The following is a 21,154-nucleotide window of genomic DNA, read 5'->3' on the forward strand; positions in this document are numbered from 1 at the left end:
ATCAAACCCATCAGATCTTCCGAATATAGCAGTTTTCAAATCATCTGGACATATAGGCGCAGATTAGTGAGGAGAGAAAAGTGACGAACGATTAGAGAGCGTGTAACAGCTAGGAGCTGCCATGGAGGCAACACCGGATTAGTTAAAGCCCGGAGATTGAAAACCCCAAATTGATGTTGCATCAAAGAGAAAACCCTAGCTCATAGAATGCATCGGATGAGAGAGACGAAACAAAACCCTAAAATTGTGTGATTCAACGAACACGGAAGAGTCAGCTCCAACGAAGTTACCAGTAGTTAGAGAGAGAAAGAGAGAGCCAATCCATGTACGTTCCTGCTGTGTATTGAAGAAGCTAACCATCAATGTCACGATATTACACAACAACGTATTTAGGAATACTGATGGAGAGTAACAGAGGCAAGTGAATAAGTAATTCGAGTTCTCTGTAAGGTTAACCCAATTCAATTCATCAATCCAAGTTTATTTTATTTATTTTACTAGCATACATTTTAAGTGGGTCCCACCATAATGGGTGAAGTTTTATGTTTAAGTAATAAGTAAGGTTATTTCGGTCATTTCAAGTTAACAAACGCCGGAAAGCTGATCCGGTGAGTCTCAGTGGGGTATTTGCAACCTTTTGTAGTCAGGGGAGTATTTGCAACAAAGTGAATAATTCATAGAGTTTTTTACACTTTTGCCTAGAATAAAAGAGCAAAACAAAAATATTACAATTACTTTATGTTTAAGTGAATGTTTTTGCCCAATTACTAAACTATAAGGTAGGGGTAAAAGTTGTTCTCAAGGTATGTGTATGTATATATATATATATATATATATATATATATATATATATATATATAAGAAGGGGGTGAAGGGCACCTAAACCTATTATAAATTTCGTAGAGTTTTTTACACTTTTGCCAAGAATAAAAGGGTAAAACAAAAATATTACAATTACTTTATGTTTAAGTGAATGTTTTTGCCCAATTACTAAACTATAAGATAGGGGTTAAAGTTGTTCTCAAGGTATGTGTGTATATATATATAAGAAGGGGGTGAAGGGCACCTAAACCTATTATAAATTTCGCACAAATCACTTGGTATTAAAAAGATCAACTTTCAAGATTTAGCCTGATCATAATGGACCAATTGAATTGGATGGACCAATTGAATATGTGAATATGGTCAATAAAGGAAATTAATTAAAAGATGACAGTTTTGTTAAAAACCTATGACTTGGTACATCTTTGGCTTGCGGATGAATTTACCTCATTTAATTTATTTTTATTTTTTTCTCTTTTTCAAAACAACTTAAATTTCTCATAAAAAAAATTCTACAATATACACAAGAAAATTTTATAAAATTACTGTAATATCCTTTCTTGTACTGTAAATTTTACCATAAAAATGGTAATTTTTCATAATTTTATTTATATATATATATATGCTAATAAAAAACACGACAAAAAATTTAGTTCATTTACTTTCACTTTTTACATAGACTAAACTATAAATTTTACAAGTAGATGTAATTTTGGATCTTTTGCAAATAGAGATAAAATTATGGGATTATTCTATACATGCAAAAAGAATAATTATGAGAAAATTGGTTTCGATATAGTGGAGCCAAACATTTTTTTTTTTCTTGGAAAATGATTCACATATACAATTTGTCTTTATGGAATCGTATGTAGACCCTAAACTTGAGGAGACCCTTAATTGTTTCCAAAACACTATTTGATCTTATAAAAATAACACTTCTATTTGATTTATAAACATATAATAGGAGGGAGGTTTATAGAATCACAATTCAAGCAAAAATATATTCTTTGAAATATGACATTCATGTGTGTGTATAAGTGATGGTGACAATTCAAAGATTTATTTCAATTGCATATCATTCATGTTGATTTTATGTCACGCTAAGACCACCTCCAAGGACATTGACTTAGATATTCCTTATGCCTTTCAAAGGAAAAGACTAAAAATTCAAATCTCATTGGAAACAAAATAAGTATGCAAGTAACATGCTAAAATTTAAAAAATATAATACCACGAGCCTCTTGTTCAAAGTTATAACCCGACTAAAATCGTAGGACTTAGTTTGGTTAGATAGAAATAGTTAAAAAGGAAAAGAAATAAAAAAAAAAAAAAAAATTAATTTTTTAAAAAGTTACATAGCAGGAATTGAAATTTTTTGTATGAAAGTAATTTTTCGTAACCATTTAACTTTTTCATAAAATTTTCGTACAAAAAACACTTTGAAAATTTTGTTTTTTTGAGAAAAGTGTATGAAATTTCAATTATACCCCATTTTTTTAACTTTCTAAAATAACATATATTTATGCACAACGTTTGATAATAATCTATGTTTTTTTAATAAAATAAAAATTATAAAATATTTGAAAATTTTCATGCTAGCCAAGTGAGTACTAGAAATTTTGTTTTTCTTCATTCACTTTACTTTTTTTATTTTTAATATAAATTTCTATCTACCCACACTATGGAAGGTGTTTGTCAGCCCATTTTGGTTTGAAGTTGATCCAAACAAGTCCAAAGCTAAATAGACATTAAGCCCAAATCGGAGTTAACCTATCATTATCCCCACAATGACATAATTATTATGGATTGATGTAACATATTCCAAATCATGTGGTGACAACGCAGCATAGTATTTTCCATGTGACAAGGAATACATACAGTGTGACCAGTGGTTAATGGCTTTTGCATGCAACCGAGGCCATATCAGGTATTTTACCATTATTATAATTCTGAATTTCTCATAGGGCCTTGTGGATGACTTTCGTAGTCACAATGATTATATATATATATATATGCTAATAATCAAATTATATCAACCTTCCAATAATATAATTACATTTCCAACAATTTTTTTTGTTATTCAAGTATTAATTTTTAGGCCCTGAGATGGAGTTTACAAGTTTCATGTCCCATCAATGTCCAAAAAGTATCTAAGTTCTCAACTATTTGTTCAATTAAAATGATGGATGCAAGATAAACCAGTGACACAAAGGAAAATATTCAGGAGGAAAATAGAAGATAAATCAATTGTTCCTTGTTGAGAATTAAGATAAATTTATAATTTGACATTATTCAAAAGGGAAAAGGAGGAGAATATTGAGGGAACAAATAATTCATTTAAAAAAAAAAAAATCTACCAGCAATGTATTGAAACATTATTCAAGGAGTCTTTTATATCGATTAATAAATATCTATTACTTCACCAAGTTTATGTATTATCTATGTGTCAAATATAATGGACCTATTTTTAAATATAAAGTAATTAATTATTTAGAAAGTTATAATCCATTTGTTAAGTTTCATCTTAATATAGCATATTTGTTGGCGAATAAAATTTTAATCACAAATATATATATATATATATATATATATATATATATTATACATACATCACATTGCATTTCTACAAAGACTGTTGAGATACTTAAGATCGCATCTTTTATATATAATTTGATGTTGTATATTGAAAATTGTGTCTTTAATTATTAATATCCATCTATCGCTTTGATAGGCATTTGTACATTGCTATAATGATCAAAACTAACAATCTATCTCTCTCAGAAACAAAGACAAAGAAGTCTTGTAGTCTTCGTGATAGCCATTTGAAGTCGCCTTGTGGTGACCAGATGAAGCAGAGGCACTGACCAGAGCTTCCGACGAGAGGTTTCGCTTCTTGGAGGCAGCTGCTGCTGCTGCTTCTTCGGAGAAGCTAATCCGAGAAAAGACACCGGCCTTCTGCTTTCGGTCTGCTGCTGTTGTCGTGCTGGTGGTTCTGGGCGGTGGATCTATGGGTGCCGAGGGAGGTTTAGATGGTAAAGAGTCGAAACGGCGGTGGGTGTGGTGATGGTCACGGTTATAGTCGTAGTCGGATTTCCTTTTGGCGGAGGGGCGCGGTGGCTCCAAGTCCCGGATGGGGGGAGGTTTAGATGGTAAAGAGTCTAAACGGTGATGGGTGTGGTGGTGGTGGTCACGGTGATAGTCGTGGTGATAGTCGTAGTCGGATTTTCTTTTGGCGGAAGGGCGCGGTGGCTCCAAGTCCCGGATGGGGCATTCCGGTGATGGCTTCTCAGATCGGTGGCGATAGTGGTAGGAGTCTGTCCCCGATGTTTTGTGGATGGGCTTTTGCTGCAACAAGAAGGAATCAAACCGTATTTAGATTTTTATATATAAATAAATATTTATCTAAATGCTTTAAAACTAAAAAACGTGCGTAAATCATGAACCTAACCCTATCTCATGGAACATTAGAACTAGTTAATCAAGGTTTTGCATCCAATTACTTCTGTGTTTAACTTTTTTTTGAGCTTATGAAATAGAAGGTGAAAAAATATGCATAAATCAAAACAAGCAGCAGCAATTTACTATACAGAAAAATCCAAGTCAGTCAGTAGATTTGCACCACAAATTAAGCAGATATTTTAGTTGCACCACAATGCAGTAGGTGCGCATTCATTTAAACCGAGCTCGACATCAATTGCTACTTCAAACACTTTCATAGTTTGTAAGACAGCACAGCCCCTAGGTTCAATGCCAATCAACCACCGTAGTTATAGGCACTTCTCCAGCCAAGGCTCAAAAAAATTGCTTTTTGAATCTAAAATTTTTCTATGCGGCTGGTTTGGTCATCAAGTCAGAAAATTGAATTTTAAGTCTACGCATAAAGGCCCCATCAGAAGCTGATGAACCTTGGGTAATACAATTCATGTATGTGAAGCTCCATCTTACTGGGGAGTAGTTCGGAAAAGAAACAGAAACTAATATTTACATGGAATGGTTTTTCACAAAAACCCAGGTTCTTGTTTCTTTTCCTACAAATTCTCAGCAATCAAATGGAGCATTAAGTCAAAAAAAAAAAAAAAAAACACAGAAAAAATATTATTTCCAAAAAATATTTAGTGTTTTTTAAAAGATTTTGAATTATTTGAATCCTGACTTCAGGAATAAATGGGATTTTCTTCTTTCTTGACAGTGGAGAAGTAGAAATAATACTCTTGCCAAACTGTCTTTCACGGATTGGTTACCAGCTGCAATACACTAATAATAAAAGGAGAAATACAACAAAAAGACATACAGATTTTGATTTCAATGAAGATACATCGCCACTGCTGCTCACTTCCTTACTGAATTCCCGGTCTCTAGATAATAACATCTCCCTGCTGTAAAAGAAATAAAATTTTATAATCACATAATGATATAAAATTCTAAATAACTAATTTACTTGCACAATGCAAAAGCAAATGATCATTTATGACAAGACAGACAATAATGAATTACGGAGTACAAAAGAGCAATCTATCCTTGCTCAATTGATTCAATACGTTACATGGAAAGAGTTCTCCGCTACAAGCTAGAACACTGGAGTAGACATACAAATCCACTTTCACAAAAGGAACTAAATGTACAATTCTTCCAAAGATATTTTAATTAAAAAAAAAGAAAAAAAAAAAAAAGGAAAGAGGACTGGTGATCCAACTAAGTTTTAAACTATAGTCTGACAAAACATTAACCAAGATATGCTGGCAAGAAGGAACAGATACAAAGCTGGATCTAGTGTATCTTGCACCAACTCTGTGGCTTTAAGCATGGTACAATCTAGCTAAGCTGATCTAAATTGTTGACTTGACACAATAGCTAGATTTGAATTGAGAAGAGACCCCTTGTGTGCAATTCATAGACTAAAAGAACATGTTTGTAAACCACAAACTGCTACTTCGCTAACTCAGTGGCCTAAAGCATGGTACAATCTACTTACTATCTAGGCAAGCTCATCCAAATTGCTAACTTTGTCACATTAACTAGATTTAAATGTGAGAAGAGATCACTTGAAGTTCAAAACTTCGACTCTGTGAACATATTCGCGAACCAAAACCTGCTATTTCACCTTAAAGACACTTACACTTGGCCACCGGCTATCATACTGTTAGCAAATTCACAAAACAAAATAAAAACTACTCCTAAAGGCTACTTGGCAATGATATTCATCTGGTTCTAATCAACTTATCTTTAGGGAAAAAAGATTCCCGAGTAGATCTGAAATCGAAATCTACTTAAAAAAACTAAAGAAAACATGACCTTACAACACATTAGCACATTACATCCAACAAAGTACCACCACCACAAAGGAAAGCAGAATTTTCAAGACTAACCTTTCACCCCGTCTCTCAAATTCATGTTTCCTCCTTAGATCCGCTTTCCGAGCCTCAAATTCCTCTCTGCTCAAGATGGGTCCAGCCTGCATGCCCATCCCGAATTCTGCAAGATCCCTATAATTGATAAAGAAAATTATCAAACGATCAGCAACATATTATGTGCCATATGTTCAACAGAAATTTTCTAACCAATTGAAGACGCACACAGGCTTAATATATACTAAATACATGCAGCATTATTAATCAACCCAATCAACAATCCGGTAACACAATCCATCCGCACCACTTATCCAAAATAAAAAACACATACAGATACACCCATCCCTCCCCTCCCCTCCCCCCTCCTTTTTTTTTCTGGGGTGTGTGGGTGCTGGTGCGCGCGCGCGCGCGTGTGAGAGAGAGAGAGAGAGGAGTGAATTAAGAAACATAGAAGCATACCTTTGTGGCGGTGGGGCCATAGGCCACATATAACCTTGTGCTCCAAAGGGGTCTGGTGGTAAGAACCCCCCAAATGGGACATCTAAAGGACCAAATCCATAACCCATATAAGGCATGGCACCAGCACCATAGGGCGCAGCATATTCTTCCATTCCAGGTTGCATGCCAGTCCTGTAAGGGTTATAGGCAGAAGGCCCCATAGGCATCATATAATTCTCAGCTGCAAAGTCTTGAGAAGCTTTCCACTGCATCTCTGTAGCTTGAAAGCATCAATCATTTGAACAGAATGGTGTCAGCGTCATCAAAACTAAAACTCATTTGACTTGATGAAATTCAACAACCAAGTAAAATTAAATTCCAGAAACCAAATCATAACATACCATTTAAAGGCAAGTGAGCTTTCTTCTTCTTCTTTTTCTTCCCTGAAAAAAAATGTCAAAAAATATTCATGTCCAACTCCAACATATGAGAATTGAGTTATCTCTCAATCCATAGTTGCATTATTTTTAGATAATTCTTATGCAAGGTTCAATTTTACATGCATGTACCCATCCAGCTCCCAACACAATATGACATAGGACCCGGGAGTCCGGGACAAGATGCAGTGGAATTCCACAGTATCTACGCAGCAGATACTAGTAAAATGTTGAGAGAGGCAGAACAATCCATATATTGGCTATAAATTAACAGAGTATTAATAAAACTTTGCGTTACTTGCCTGCCTCATCAGAGACTGGCTTTTGCTGCACTTCTTCATCAGGCAGTGGAGCACTACCCTGCGATGCTGGTTCCTTCACACTCATTGATCCAAGTATAGCTTCAGTAACATCTGCAACTTTTGAATTCCTCCCTTTCTCCAAGGTTTGCTGGGCAGCATTAACAGTCATCCCATGTTCTGTAGTCTCCTTTACTTTTTGAGTCTCTTCAATTTGAGGCAATGTCACTTGCTCTGCCTTTGAGGCCGCTGACAGCGTAGGGGATGGAATCTTAGGCAGTGGACAGCGGGCAGACTCCATATCTGAAGGGGAAAAGGAGTATTATATCGCAACAAGATGGTTGCAACTTGTAACTCGAAACATAACAGACTCACTAGGATAAGATCTTAATACAACAAAAATGTCAATAAAAAACACACCTTGAGCTTGGAAAGCACTGCCAGCATTTTCTGCACTGCATTTATTGGACTCCAAAATCCTATTGATAGTATCCCTGAGTGTTTTATTGGGCAAAAGATCATCTGCGAGTATATTTGTGGCCCCACATACACACATCGACTTAGAGATGATGTGATCTCTTATGCCTGGGAGTTGAATTTAGTAATCAGAATTTGAAAATCAAAGACTAGAAGTGTCAATTAACAACAGAGATATGCAATGCATAAACAAGCACGAACAAAAATCCTAACTACCATAACTTAACAAACCAAAAAGAAGGCACACATTCAGTCTAATTACAGTTCCCTGGGGCTTTTCCTCAATTGCCAAAAAAAAAATTTATACTTGTTTTATGGCATACACCAACGGTGCCCACCTTGGTGTAAGATCGTTACCCCATACACAGTCTACACCCCCAAGTCCTGTACTGGGCAACCCTGGTAAAACCCATGGAATCTAAACCCAAGGGAGGTGAGTTGAACCAAGGTCCCCCACTTCATGAGGCATGGTTCTTGGTCACCTGCTTTACCCATTTTGGGTTGATGCCATATAATTTTAAAAAGACCAATATCAAACAGTTGTTTTGAATAAAATAAAATAAAATAAAAGAAAGAGGAAGAAAAAAACGAGAATCAATGACAAAAATAAAATAAAATAAACTCTAGGTTAACAGAACATCCAGAAAGTTAAAACCCGACGATTTGCATGATCAGAATGCACAATTAGTGCATATGGGCCTTCTGGCACATACAACAGTAAGAAATCTTACATTTATCACAAAAACTATTGAAGCAACACTTGCTCGACAGCACAGCATCTTTCATTACTTCTTTACACAATGGGCAGTGAAGTTCTGGTGGAAGATCGCCAATAGGACGAGTGGAAGGTAACCCCTCAATTTCCTTCTCAAAAGCAGCCCTATATAAATTACAATGATTAAAATGAACCTTCTAACCACAAGAAAGTCTTCCCGACGATACAAAGAAACGACAGAGAGAGAGAGAGAGAGAGAGAGATCAGCTTACTCATTTGGCCTCAAAACAGCTACAGCGCCACTCGGTAATGCATATGAGCCATCTGGAGTAGCCATCAACATAGATTTCGGAATACCAGTGGGAGGTTTCACTCTTTTAATGTCAAAATTAGGATCACCATTTGTGGGGCAGTGCTGAATAAAATGCCCTGAATAATAACATTCCACAATTGAATATATTTTCACCACAGAGTTGCATTTCAACCAACAAAATAACTTCTCCTGCCTCTTTTTCTATCAAATAATTTAAATAAATCATCAAATGCATGAACATACCAGGAACTTTGCACCTGTGACATGTGTAGCCCTGGGGAGGTGTTTTCCGCTCCAATCCTTGACCTCAAGAATTAAAACATAACTTTCAGCCTCAAAAGCATATATATAACTTATTAATTTTACATTTTTTTGGTAAAGTTAAGTGTAAGATTTTACGGTAAAGTTAAGTGTAACTTATTAATTTTACATGAACATAAATCAGTTAAATTTCATGAAAATAAATAAGAATTTCATTAGCAACCACACCATTAAAAATAAAATACCTCCAAGAAAAAAAAAAAAAAAGGCACTCATCAGCGCAGAACTCCACAAAGCAACATGATGCTATATATAATACATAAATAAATAGAAGATATTGTACAAATATACAAGGTATAAGATAATCACCAAAACCACGTCCGTTCATCATTCTTCCGCCCATGCCTTGTCCAAAACCTCTACCCGGTCCAAAGCCATTGGAAGCTTGACTGAACCAAAAATTACAAAAAATAAGATTCTAAAGAGAGATCATTTCCACATCAACTAACCAAAAGCAAATCATTACAATATTAGTTACAACAACAAAAGCAGTAAAAAATCTCACTGCTGCCAATCCAAAGCCGGAGTATCAATTAAAGCCTTGATCTTGCTGTCCTCGTCAACTTTACTAGGAGGGGGGGCATCCTGAATTGGATTGCTAGATTGAACTGGTACGGCTTCAGGAATAGCATATAAATCATTCCCAAATTCATCCCATTCTGAATCTTCAAGCTACATACCCAACAAATGAATTAGTTATTATGCCCAGGTATGAGGACTGACACCTGGATCCATAAAACAAATCCAAATTCTAACGAACCAATATAGAAGCTCAGAGCTTACATATTTCATTCCAGATGGATCAGCTCCAAAGAAGCTACTACTCTTTGCTGATTGAGCATCCTCAGACATATTTTCCACCTTTGGCCTGTACACAAAGAACATATATCGAACTCAACCAAACACTCAGAATTTGTCGCTTATACGAAGATGATCATAGAATCATCAAATGGTTTACAAATGACAAAATGATAAGCACCACAAGAATCAGCCAGCAGGCTACCAGAAACAAGGGCAACCTTAAACTACCAACACAATGTATTTTATCTAACACAACCAATTAAACCAAAACAAATGGAATGCAACAGAGTGGTCAAAAATCTAAAGGATTGAGAGAGTACTCGTCTTGTTCAGCAACTGGTTCAGTAACAATGTTCATGCGAGGCAATCCAGGAACTCGGCGAATTAAAACAGAAGTATTTTTCGGAATCAACATTGCGTCATCGAGATACTCTGAAATTGCAACAGACAGAAAAATCTATAAACCACTGCAAATATATCCATATAACCACACATACAATTGACAAAAAAATTGAATCCCCCAGAAGGCATGTTACCATCGTCCTAAAACAACAAATCAGTTAAACTATCTAACATAAACCCTCCATCAACCTGATTACCATTATCACACCAGTCAATAGCACTAAAAAGCTAGCCAAATTGACCTCACTCTCAAAACAGACCACCCTGACCTTACTTACACTCAAGATAGGCAAGATTAAATATTTGCCCAAATAGGCCAGTTTGACCTTTCTCCCTGAATTAAGCAAGTTTGACAATAAAAACCATCCACAAAGTTTTAACTATTCAATAATAGCAATCCCTCCACTCATGTCACATTCTTCTCTTGTGTTTCTTTCCAAAAGAGACCACCTTGACCTTACTTACACTCAAGATTGGCAAGATTAAATATTTGTCCAAATAGGCCAGTTTGACCATTCTCCCTGAATTAAGCAAGTTTGACAATAAAAACCATCCACAATGTTTTAACTATTCAATAATAGCAATCCCTCCACTCATGTCACATTCTTCTCTTGTGTTTCTTTCCAAAAGTGTGGGCCACATTCAACACCCATAAACTTCTGGTACAGAAGAGTGTTCATGAACCTAATCTATTACTAAAAAACTATTGACTATGGAGATTGAATGAAAGAATATACTTTTATATAATAAAATCATATGAAACAATATACAGTCAAAATTTTACTCATACTAGAGTATTAAACCAACCTTCATTAGTCTGAGCGTTGGTGACAACCAGGTCAAAATCAGTTCCCCTGCCCAAATGCTTGGATTCAAATATATTTTCTTTCAAATTGGCAACTGATATGAAATGACCGTCGATTGAAATTGATTCATAATCTTTTGCACTTTTGAATTTATAATACACAGACATATTTCTTTTAAAAAAAATTTCCCTCTGCTAAAAAATATAGAGAAAGCACGAACGAACACAAGGCCCTAAGGCCGTCAAATAAAAATCGGCCTGATATTGAATGAAACAACAATATACAAAGAGTACAAAAATTTAGCTCTTTTTTTGTTTTCTAATTCTATTCAATAACACGAGAGAGATCGAACCAACGAATGAACTCCTCAAACCGAAAATCAATCGGTCCTTCAATCCCAAAAGATATCTTCAAAGCCGAATACTTCAATCACCGATCCAATCTTCAACTCGTACAGGTAAAAGAAGGCCTCCAAAGAAATATACACCGATTGCAAAGATTTGAATCAGATCGAACCGATTGCAGCGAGAGTCGAAGAAGCCCTAACGTCCCGAAGCCGAATCGCGGCGAGATACAACTCCTCAGATCGACGACGAAATCCAAATACCCAAAAGATTTGAAGCTTCAAAAACCGATCAGATATAAACGCCTATTCTTCGGATCGATTGCAGGTCAGCTAAGTCTTGAATCAATCGCTGGTTGCCTTCCAATAAAATACACGAACTCGAGAGAGTCCATACGATTTGAGCATCAAAAATTCATTGAAAATCGACAATTGATACAAGAGATTGGACAAATTTTCGAACGATTTTGATGCTGAAATCCTAGAACCCAAAGAGGGGCGGAACTAGGTATTGGGTTGCGTAACAGGAAAGCGATAGAGAGAGGGTAGTGAGAGCTTCGGCTATCGATTTTAAGAATATATTGAATACTAGTATATACATAATTTTAAAGGCGGTAATTAAGACATCATCTCTTATTAGATTATGCCCTAACTACCCTTCGTACCATAAATTTTCTTTTTCTATCTTCTATACTTAATTTGACTAATTTTTTTTATTTTTTTTAGGGAGCCTAAAATTAATTATAATTCATTACAAGCCTCCCTCTCCACTCTCTACCAAATTTACAAACAACAAAATCGCCCTTTTATATTGGGGTTTGATTGTTGATAGAGTTTCAACTTCTACTCTTTCTTCAATAGGTTTCCGTTCAATCAAAGACCTACATCTCCAATGCTAGCTTTTAATGCGTTTAATGTGATTGCTCATCTTCATGATGGGTTGGCATCCAAACACGACTAAGCAATGCATTATTTCACTGGGATGTACATGTGCTCTTTCTATATTCTTCTTTCTATTTTATTTATGTATAATCAGTAGCGGAGCCAGGAATCACAATTTAGTGCTTTTATTTTATTTTAGCGGAGCCAGGAATCATAATTTAGGGGCTGAACAAAAAATAAATAAAAAAAATGTAGTTCAATCCAGCATGAGACTCCTCTTATTATAGAGTTCTTGCCAAACTAATACTATATAATTTAAAATTTAAAATTTTATAAATCAATTTTAATACAATTGTTTATATTATATTATTCTTATTATTATATATTGAGGAAAAAAAAATACAGTTCTAAATATGAGAAAAATTAACCTATATAAGTAATTATTAAAACTAATATGAAAAATAAATAAATAAATAAGAGGAACAGATGAATTATAGGTTAAAAAAAAAAATTGTAAACCCAATGACAAAATGGTGAATAATTATTGAACAAAAAAAGATAGTACCGTGTGTGTGTAGAGACTAATAAGAGAGGAAAAAGGAAAAAGAAGAGATGTTGACACAACACTTCAATTCAATGGTAATGACTCCAACATTTATTTTTTCCACTTCATATATACTTTATTAACTGCAATTTATTTTTTTCTATGTCATTTAGATTCCTATTATAAGTCTTTTTTCTTTTCTTTTCTTTTTTCCTTTCTAAAAGTAATATTTAGTCCATAGCTATGTAGCTACATAATTTTAGAATGTCTAAATTGAATGAAGAAAATAAAAAAAATCTTTAGCTTTGATATATAATAGAATACTGCTTCTAGTTTTTTTTTTACGCTTCTAATATTATTTTAATATACTAACAAATAACATATTATATTAAGCTTTACAATCTCGTTTGCTTATATATGTAGGAATGCCAATTGGAAATCTTGAAGATATCACATACGCGAATTGTGGAGGGAGAGGGAGAATGGTAATTGTGGTATTTGAAAAAAAAATATTATTTATTTATAAAATTAGGGATAGAAGTGTCATTTCTTTTAACAGTCTAGTGTAAGTACAGAGAAGTAGAATGCGAATATATTGAATATATACATAATATTAAAAACGGTGTTATGGATGTGGGATCCACATTATGCAATCTTTGAACCTTGCATCATTGCCTACATCATCATTTGAGTGGTGATCAAGTTTTCATTTATCATGAAATTAATTTGTTTACTTAAATGATATATGTGCTCACACTATGGTCAGTTCTATCGCCTTTATTATTTAATAATCTACTAATTATGGTCGGTTCTACCACCTTTATTATTTAATGATCTACTAATTATGGTCGGTTCTACCGCCTTTATTACTTAATGATCTACTAATTATGGTTGGTTCTACTGCCTTTATTATTTAATGATCTACTAACTATGGTCGATTTTACCGCCTTTATTACTTAATGATATGATTGGTTTTACAGCCTTTATTGTTTAATAATTTATTCGCTATGGCTGGTTTTATCACCTTTGTTGTTTAATTATACTTGAATTATAATAGTTTATAGGGATAATTTCACTGACATCCTCAGTAGTTTGGCCAAATATCAGTCTAAAATATCTTTCGAAAATAGCTATCACTTAGGTCCATTTTCACTTTTTCGTTACTGCCTCCGTTAAAAACATGAAAAAAGACATATTTGTCCCTAATTTTTTAATCACATTTAATACAAAATATCAAATAAGGTAAATGACTTTTATACCCCTTATATCTCTATCTGTATTAGACGTCCTCTCTCCTCAAGGACGCTTGTCTGTCTCTCTCTCTTCTCTAAAGATCAAAACCACTCTCTCTCTTCTCTACAGATGCGACCCACAAATTAACAAAACCATGAAACCCTGAAGCACAAAGATTAACCGTAGCAGCTTTGGATCACCAAGGCTGCACAAGAGCAAGTACTGCTCAAGGCACATCAATGATTTACTGGATACAGGACAACCCACAAGACGGCGATAGAGGTCAGCTAGATTTTCCACAAAATCAACGGATTTGAGGTAAGGATCTATGGGTAGCTCAAGAAGGTCAGTTGTGGGGAGTCCATAAAGAAGAAGAGGTTCGGCCATTGACACTGAATTGGTGTCATTAGAATTCGATAAAATGGAATTGATAATCAGGTTGCCTTGCCGGTGGTGGTGGTGGTTGAGCTTGCCGGCGCAGCCACTGGCGGTGGTACTACCAGCGGTGGAGGTATCTGAGGGGCTTAAAGCGTGGACTTGGGTGGTCTTACAACGGTTTCTGAGATTGAGACCGCGCATGGTATCAATTAAAGTAGTGTGTATTGACGGATGAGATTTTCAAACCTTGATTTGGAAATGGGTTTTTTCGATTGATCTCCATTATCAGTTGAAAAAGACATGAATCGAACAGGATTATAAATCAAACGGTTGATTGATTAGCTCTGACTCGCTAACACCATCATTAGAGAGAGAGAAAGAGTTTCTGGCTAAAGTCTAAAGACTCTGCTTTGGTTTTCTTTCTTTTGTAAGCATTGATGCAGAACATATCGTCGGTGTTTATGGAGCTTAGCGGCATGGTGGTATGAGGGAGGAGAGGACACGATGTATATATATATATATATATATATATATATATATATATATATATATATATATAAGAAGCAATAAAGCTATATAAGGAGTGATTTAATTTGTAGAGTTCCAGTAATTCTTAATCCACACAATCCTTGTTGAAATTCTGGCAATCGTCGCTCACTTTTTCCCCGAACCTGGCTTGCGGACGCATAGTGCTTCATTTCCGGCGAGAGCTGATTACATATAGTTTATTGTATATAAATTTTTGTATTATTATTATAATTTTTTTTTTTTTTGGTAATTAATCAATTTTGGGGAAACCAAACCCATTAATTGTTTCTTTCAATTTATTAATCAGGTATTTACAGATTGATTTGGGAATTTAGTATTGGAGTTTATGGCACCAATAAGTTATATATAGAAAGTGTATATGTTGTTGTGTATGAGAGAGAGAGAGAGGGGGGAAGATGAATTAGACAGATGAAAAAAAATAATATAAATTAAATATAAATATAAAGTGATAGAAATAGACTTCAATTCACATGCTTTACAATAAAAAGCAGGGTTTTTGTTGTCCAAAAAATATGAGGACGAGCCTATATATATATGAAATGATGGAATATATGAATGGGTGATTGATCATAGAACTGGACACTTGTAAAAAATTTCTTATTTTTTTTTTTCTCTTTTTAAATTTCATTAATTTCTTTAAAAAAATAAAATTTTCTTATTAAAAAAATATATGAATGGATGATTTTTTGATAAGTGCTTAAATGTTGCACATTTCAGCACCTAAACTAGGGTATTTCAGTCTTTGCATCTATCTTAATTTCATGTTTTAGTCCTAATTTATGTTTATGTATATTTCAGGCGATAAAGTTAAAATGAGCTAAGAACGGTCCATTAAAGCCTTTTTGGAGTCAAGCAAAGATATTCAGAAAAAGCTCAGAAAATGACAAAAAGGAGGTCGCAGCCCATTGCTCGTATAGTGTGTTTATTCTTCAAAAGCGGTCAATCTCAGGCCTTTGATGATGTTCCCAAAGATGAAGAAGCAAATTAATGAGCTTGGGGCCAAAATGGAGCTAAATAGGGCTTAAAAGAAATTTCCAACTCTGGGGGGATCGATCCCCCAGGACTTGGCAACATTATAGGATTTTCTTATTGTTTGGGCTTATTTTGTAAACTATTGGGCTTTAATAGGGTTATTATTTAAGGCCCAGTGAGCCATTAGTTTAGGGTTAGTTTTTATTTTATTTATGAGAGAGTTTTATTTTTATTATTATTAAGTTTTTTTTAGTTTTTTTGTACTGTGATATTACATTCTCTCTGGGAAAAAGGAAAAACTAGGGTTTGAAGAACATTTTTACAGAGGCTTTGTCTACAATTGAAGGAAGAAGAAGAAGGAGCCAAAAGATGGAGATGGAGCTTGTTGACACAATGATCATCTTCTCCATGAGCTAGTTCTTCACTTAGGGCTTAGATAGCCCTAAGTTCATGTAACCCTAACCTCTATATTTCTTTTCTTGGGGAATTATTATGTTGTAATTAAATTATATGGCCTTGTGATTTCTTTATATATACATGCTTGATTTGATAAATTAGGGTTTGAATTGATGAATTCTTCCATTGAAATCTCCAATTGATTGTATGTCTATGTATGATTAATTAGGGATTTTATTCTTCATTAGATGATTAGAACTTAATTCTTTCATTAATTCTATATGTAATTTGCATGTCTATGTGTGATTACTTTAGGATTATATTCTACATTAAATACTTCTTGTAGTTGTGTTTAGTGATGGCCATAACATGATACTTATTTGATACAATTGTGAATTAATTTGATGGATAAAGACTTAATCTTGATGGGTTGTTCTACAAATTAGCTTTCTTGTTATTAGTTAATTGTAGTTAAGTAGGCAATTTGTGCTTGATTATGTTAATCCATACTTCTAATTACAATTAGTATTATTCTCTTGATTGATGTGTGCTCTTATTTGATACATTTGTGAATATATATGGTGGGTTATGACGTAGTCTTGAATGGGTTCTACACTTTAGTTTAATTGTCATTAAGTAGACAACTCATTCTTGATGTTGATAATCTATGCTTACAATTGTGATTTGTGATGATAATGTGGCTACATCTATAATTACACTAATGATTTCCCCATTAATTGAAAGCATATGGTTAATTGTATGAGCTTAGTGGTGAATCCTAACCCTAAGACTCTCTTCATATCTCTTTAATTCTTAGTTTAATTTAATTTAATTTACTTGCATTGTCATTTATATTTTCATGCTTTCGATTTAACTCTAGTTTAATCACTTCACCAAAAATCTTTTTTTTTTCTCTCTCTCTTTCTCTCTCTCTCTTGTGCAATCTCATTAGCACTAAAATCAAGTTTAATCCCAACACGTGTTCAATCCCTTGGGTTCGATCCCTACTCGCTTCATACTACATAGTATAAGTGTTTAGTGGTTTTATAAATTTTAAAATATGATGCCCACTTGACACCATTTCCAAAACCAAAGTGTTGTGCATTATTTTGTGCACACGCTCGGGTCACATCATTTTTCTTATTTTAGTTTTTAAAATTTTTCTTATTTTTCTCTTTCTCTTTTTAAATTTCATTAATTTCCTTACAAAAATAAAATTTTATTACTTAAAATTTCATTAATTTCCTTAAAAAAATATATGAATGGGTGATTTTTCTTATTTTAGTTTTTAAAATTTTTCTTATTTTTCTCTTTCTTTTTTTAAATTTCATTAATTTCCTTAAAAAAATAAAATTTTCTTACTTAAAATTTCATTAATTTCCTTAAAAAAAAATATAGAACCGAACACATGTATGGCGTATAATAGCCCTCAATAGCAAACTGTATGATGTTGATCACCTACTTTATGTATTCATGTATATGGAAAAGGAAGGGTAAACATGTCATTTGAATAGTCAACCTAAAGTCAAATGAGGGTAAACATGTAATTTTAATCATTAAAGAAACAATTTGTTAGGTCAAACCAAAGTCAAAAGGTAAGAATGTCTTTTTACATGTAAAAAGTGGTCTAACACACCTGTCAACTAACTTTTGGGGTGTGAGTGAAAAACGAAGCAAACGTTTGTAATGTGAGTGATAGTTATTTTCGAAAGATGTTTTAGACTGATATTTGGCCAAACTATTGGGGGTGTCAGTGAAATTATCCCTAGTTTATATTATGTTGTTGTTTCACTTAATGTCATTTCATTATTAAGATATATGTTTATTTTTATACTATGCTAAATTGTATTCTTATATTGTTGTCACATCTAGTTATTCTGAAAATGTCAAACTTAACAAAGTTAGAATTCGTAAACTTGGACATTTCTGGTAAAAATTATTTATCTTGGATTCTGGACGCTCAGATCCATTTACATGCCATAGGTCTTGGAAACACAATTAAAGAAGAGAATTGTGTATCATTACAAGATAAAGTAAAGGCTATGATTTTCCTTCGTCGCCATATTAGTGAGGAATTAAAAATGAATTCCTCACTGAAAGAGATCCACTGAGTTTGTGAAAAATTTTAAAAGAAAGATATAATCATCAAAAAACTGTTATCTTCCCAAAAGCTCGGGTTGATTGGCAGCAACTGCGGTTGCTAGATTTTAAAACTGTAGTTGAATACAACTCTAACTCTGCCCTATTTAAAATCAGCTCTACACTGAAATTATGCGGTGATACCATCACTAATGAACTTTTGTCGGACAAAACATTCACCATATTTCACGCCTCGAATGTATTCTTACAACAATAATATTGATAGCGTAGATTTGAAAAATATTCAGAGCTGATATCATGCTTACTTGTGGCAAAGCAAAATAACGAGTTTTTGTTAAGAAACCACCAGTCCCGTCCAACTGGATCGACACCAATTCCTGAAACGTATGTTGCCTCATTCCGTGGACGTGGACATGGTAATAGACATGATCGTGGTGGTAGAAATGGTTCTAATAATAAATACGACCGTGGTAAAAATAACTACTATAATAATGAATATGGTCGTCGTAGAAATCACTCCTATTACCGTGAAATATATCAATCCTCAAACTTTCACAATCAGAGATCCACACCATATCCCCAAAAGAGATATTATAATGAAATGAAACAAGTAAAAGGGAAGGATGTGGCTCAACCTCCCATGGTACATGATAATACTTGTTATCGGTGTGGAATGATAGGGCATTGGTAGAACAGTTGTCCTACATCTAAGCATATAGCTGAACTTTACTAAGCCTCGATGAAAGAAAAGGGGAAACGAAAAGAAATGAATTTCATTGATCATGATCAGCCAGTTGACATCACAAATTTGGATGTATCAGATTTATTTTTAGGACCGTGATGGAAAGATGTTTCACCTGATTGGTGATGGAAATGTCCATACCAATTAATCTTCTTTTCATTTCATATTCTTTCTACTATGTTTATCTTCAATAAGTTTTTATTTTCCTTGTATTAAAGTTTTTTAGGAATGGTGAAAATTAGAGAGAAATCATACGTGTTGTATGATTAATTTGTGCCAATACAAGAGAGAGCAATTGAGAGAAAATTCTCCTTGTAATTCTTCATCTTTTTCATAGTGAATTTGTTCGATATGCTTTATGTACGTAACCCTGAGATTTGGGTGAACCATGTATATCTTGTATTCTTGTGTGTAATTTTTTCTTTGTGATTGCTTAATTATTCCTCGAACAGTGCGCGTTGGTATTTTGCATTTCCGCCACAACAATTGGAATAAAATCTGGTTGATTGTGCAGAGCAATTCCAACAAATTCTTAGACCCTAAGATGAAGTTTACAAGTTTCATGTCCCATCAATGTCGAAAAAATATCTAAGTTCTCAATTATTTGTTCAATTAAAATGGCGGATGCATGATAAACAAGTGACACAAAGGAGAATATTGAGGAGGAAAAAACAAAGATAAATCAATTGTACTTGTCAAGGTATATTTTTTTGCTACATTAACATTCAATAATTGAAGTTGTAGAGAATTGAAATACATTTATAATTTGACATTATTCATAAGGGACAATAAGAAGAAAGAGGGAACAAATAATTCATTCTAAAAAAATTTTGCAAGTCCATTCAGCTATTGGAACACTATTCAAGGAGTCTTGCTATTTTACACCGATAAATAAAACCTTACTACTTCATCGAGTTTATGTGATTATTTAAGTGTCAAATATAATGGGACCTATTTTTTAATATAAGGTAATTAATTATTTAGAAAGTTGTAATCCTTTTTTAGGTTTCGTCTAAATATAATATATTTGTTGGCGAATAAAGTTTTAATCATCATGTATATCAAATTGTATATATATTTTATATATACATCGCATTGCATTTTTATAAGGGTTGTTAAGATACTTACTATCGCATCTCCTATTTATAATTAGACTGTGTATCCCGAAGATTGTGTCTTTAATTATTAATATTCATCTATTGATTTGATAGGTATTTGTTTATTGCTATAAGATCAAAACTAATGATATATGTGACTCCTAAAATAATAATAATAATAATAATAATAATAATAATAATAAAAACCTTAAAGAAAAATTGGAAAGTATTAAAACATTATAAAATATTGCAGTTTTTGTTTTAGATTTTGTATAAATAGAATTTTTATATTTGAGTATTATGAAAGTTACAGTGAAAGCGAAAAAGAAGATGTTACCAGGATGAAAGTCTGAAAGGTTGAAGAAAATGGTTATGAAAACTATTTTATAAAAATATTAATGACACTTATTTAAATTAAAATTTTAAAATAACACATCATATCTTTATCTTTTATCGATTTAATTTCCATTGTTCAAGTCTGATTAAGTAATGTCAATGTCTCTTGTCTTTTTATCCCATCAATTAGTGGGTGTCAAGTTGTTTTATGCCACATTTACGTCTTGTCTATTTATCCCATCAATTATTGAATGTCAAGTTGTTTTATGCCACGTCCATTGATTGAAGTTGCTGAGACTTGAAATAGACATTATTCATTTTTAACTAAACATTTAAACTTATTAATACAAAAATAGTAAGGAGTGACATTCATTAAAAGTTAAATCATAAATCACCTTACATT

General features: G+C 33.4%; 1 protein-coding gene across 5 annotated transcripts; it reads right to left on the minus strand.

Moving 5' to 3' along the window:
- Window positions 1-3,479: 3,479 nt before the first annotated feature.
- Window positions 3,480-12,297, minus strand: LOC132304084 (E3 ubiquitin ligase PQT3-like). Of its 5 annotated transcripts, none has more exons than XM_059801612.1 (15): window positions 11,181-12,297; window positions 10,292-10,403; window positions 9,954-10,038; window positions 9,676-9,842; window positions 9,480-9,559; window positions 9,093-9,149; window positions 8,809-8,965; window positions 8,553-8,701; window positions 7,765-7,929; window positions 7,348-7,647; window positions 7,010-7,051; window positions 6,630-6,882; window positions 6,189-6,305; window positions 5,114-5,195; window positions 3,480-4,167 (listed from the first exon to the last, which is right to left on the minus strand). In XM_059801612.1, exons 1-15 carry the CDS (start codon window positions 11,344-11,346, stop codon window positions 3,583-3,585), a joined length of 2,517 nt encoding a protein of 838 aa, XP_059657595.1. In that variant the 5' UTR covers window positions 11,347-12,297; the 3' UTR covers window positions 3,480-3,582. The 5 variants fall into 5 exon arrangements, with proteins under 5 accessions (XP_059657595.1, XP_059657594.1, XP_059657592.1 ...); XM_059801611.1 differs by having other exon boundaries at window positions 5,114-5,198; XM_059801609.1 differs by having other exon boundaries at window positions 5,114-5,198; window positions 9,093-9,155.
- Window positions 12,298-21,154: the final 8,857 nt, after the last annotated feature.

This window comes from Cornus florida, unplaced genomic scaffold, assembly GCF_030987335.1.
Source record: "Cornus florida cultivar Cherokee Brave unplaced genomic scaffold, ASM3098733v1 CherokeeBrave_3.0.0_Hap2_Chr04, whole genome shotgun sequence".
NCBI lineage: Eukaryota > Viridiplantae > Streptophyta > Magnoliopsida > Cornales > Cornaceae > Cornus > Cornus florida.

Excerpts from the sequence above, each read along its gene's own strand:
- LOC132304084 (XM_059801607.1), bottom strand. The coding sequence starts at position 11,346 with ATGTCTGTGTATTATAAATTCAAAAGTGCAAAAGATTATGAATCAATT. Across the intron at positions 9,156-9,479 it reads GATGAACGGACGTGGTTTTG|GTCAAGGATTGGAGCGGAAA; the intron begins GTGATTATCTTA and ends TTAATTCTTGAG. Across the intron at positions 7,930-8,552 it reads CAATAGTTTTTGTGATAAAT|GCATAAGAGATCACATCATC; the intron begins GTAAGATTTCTT and ends TTCAACTCCCAG.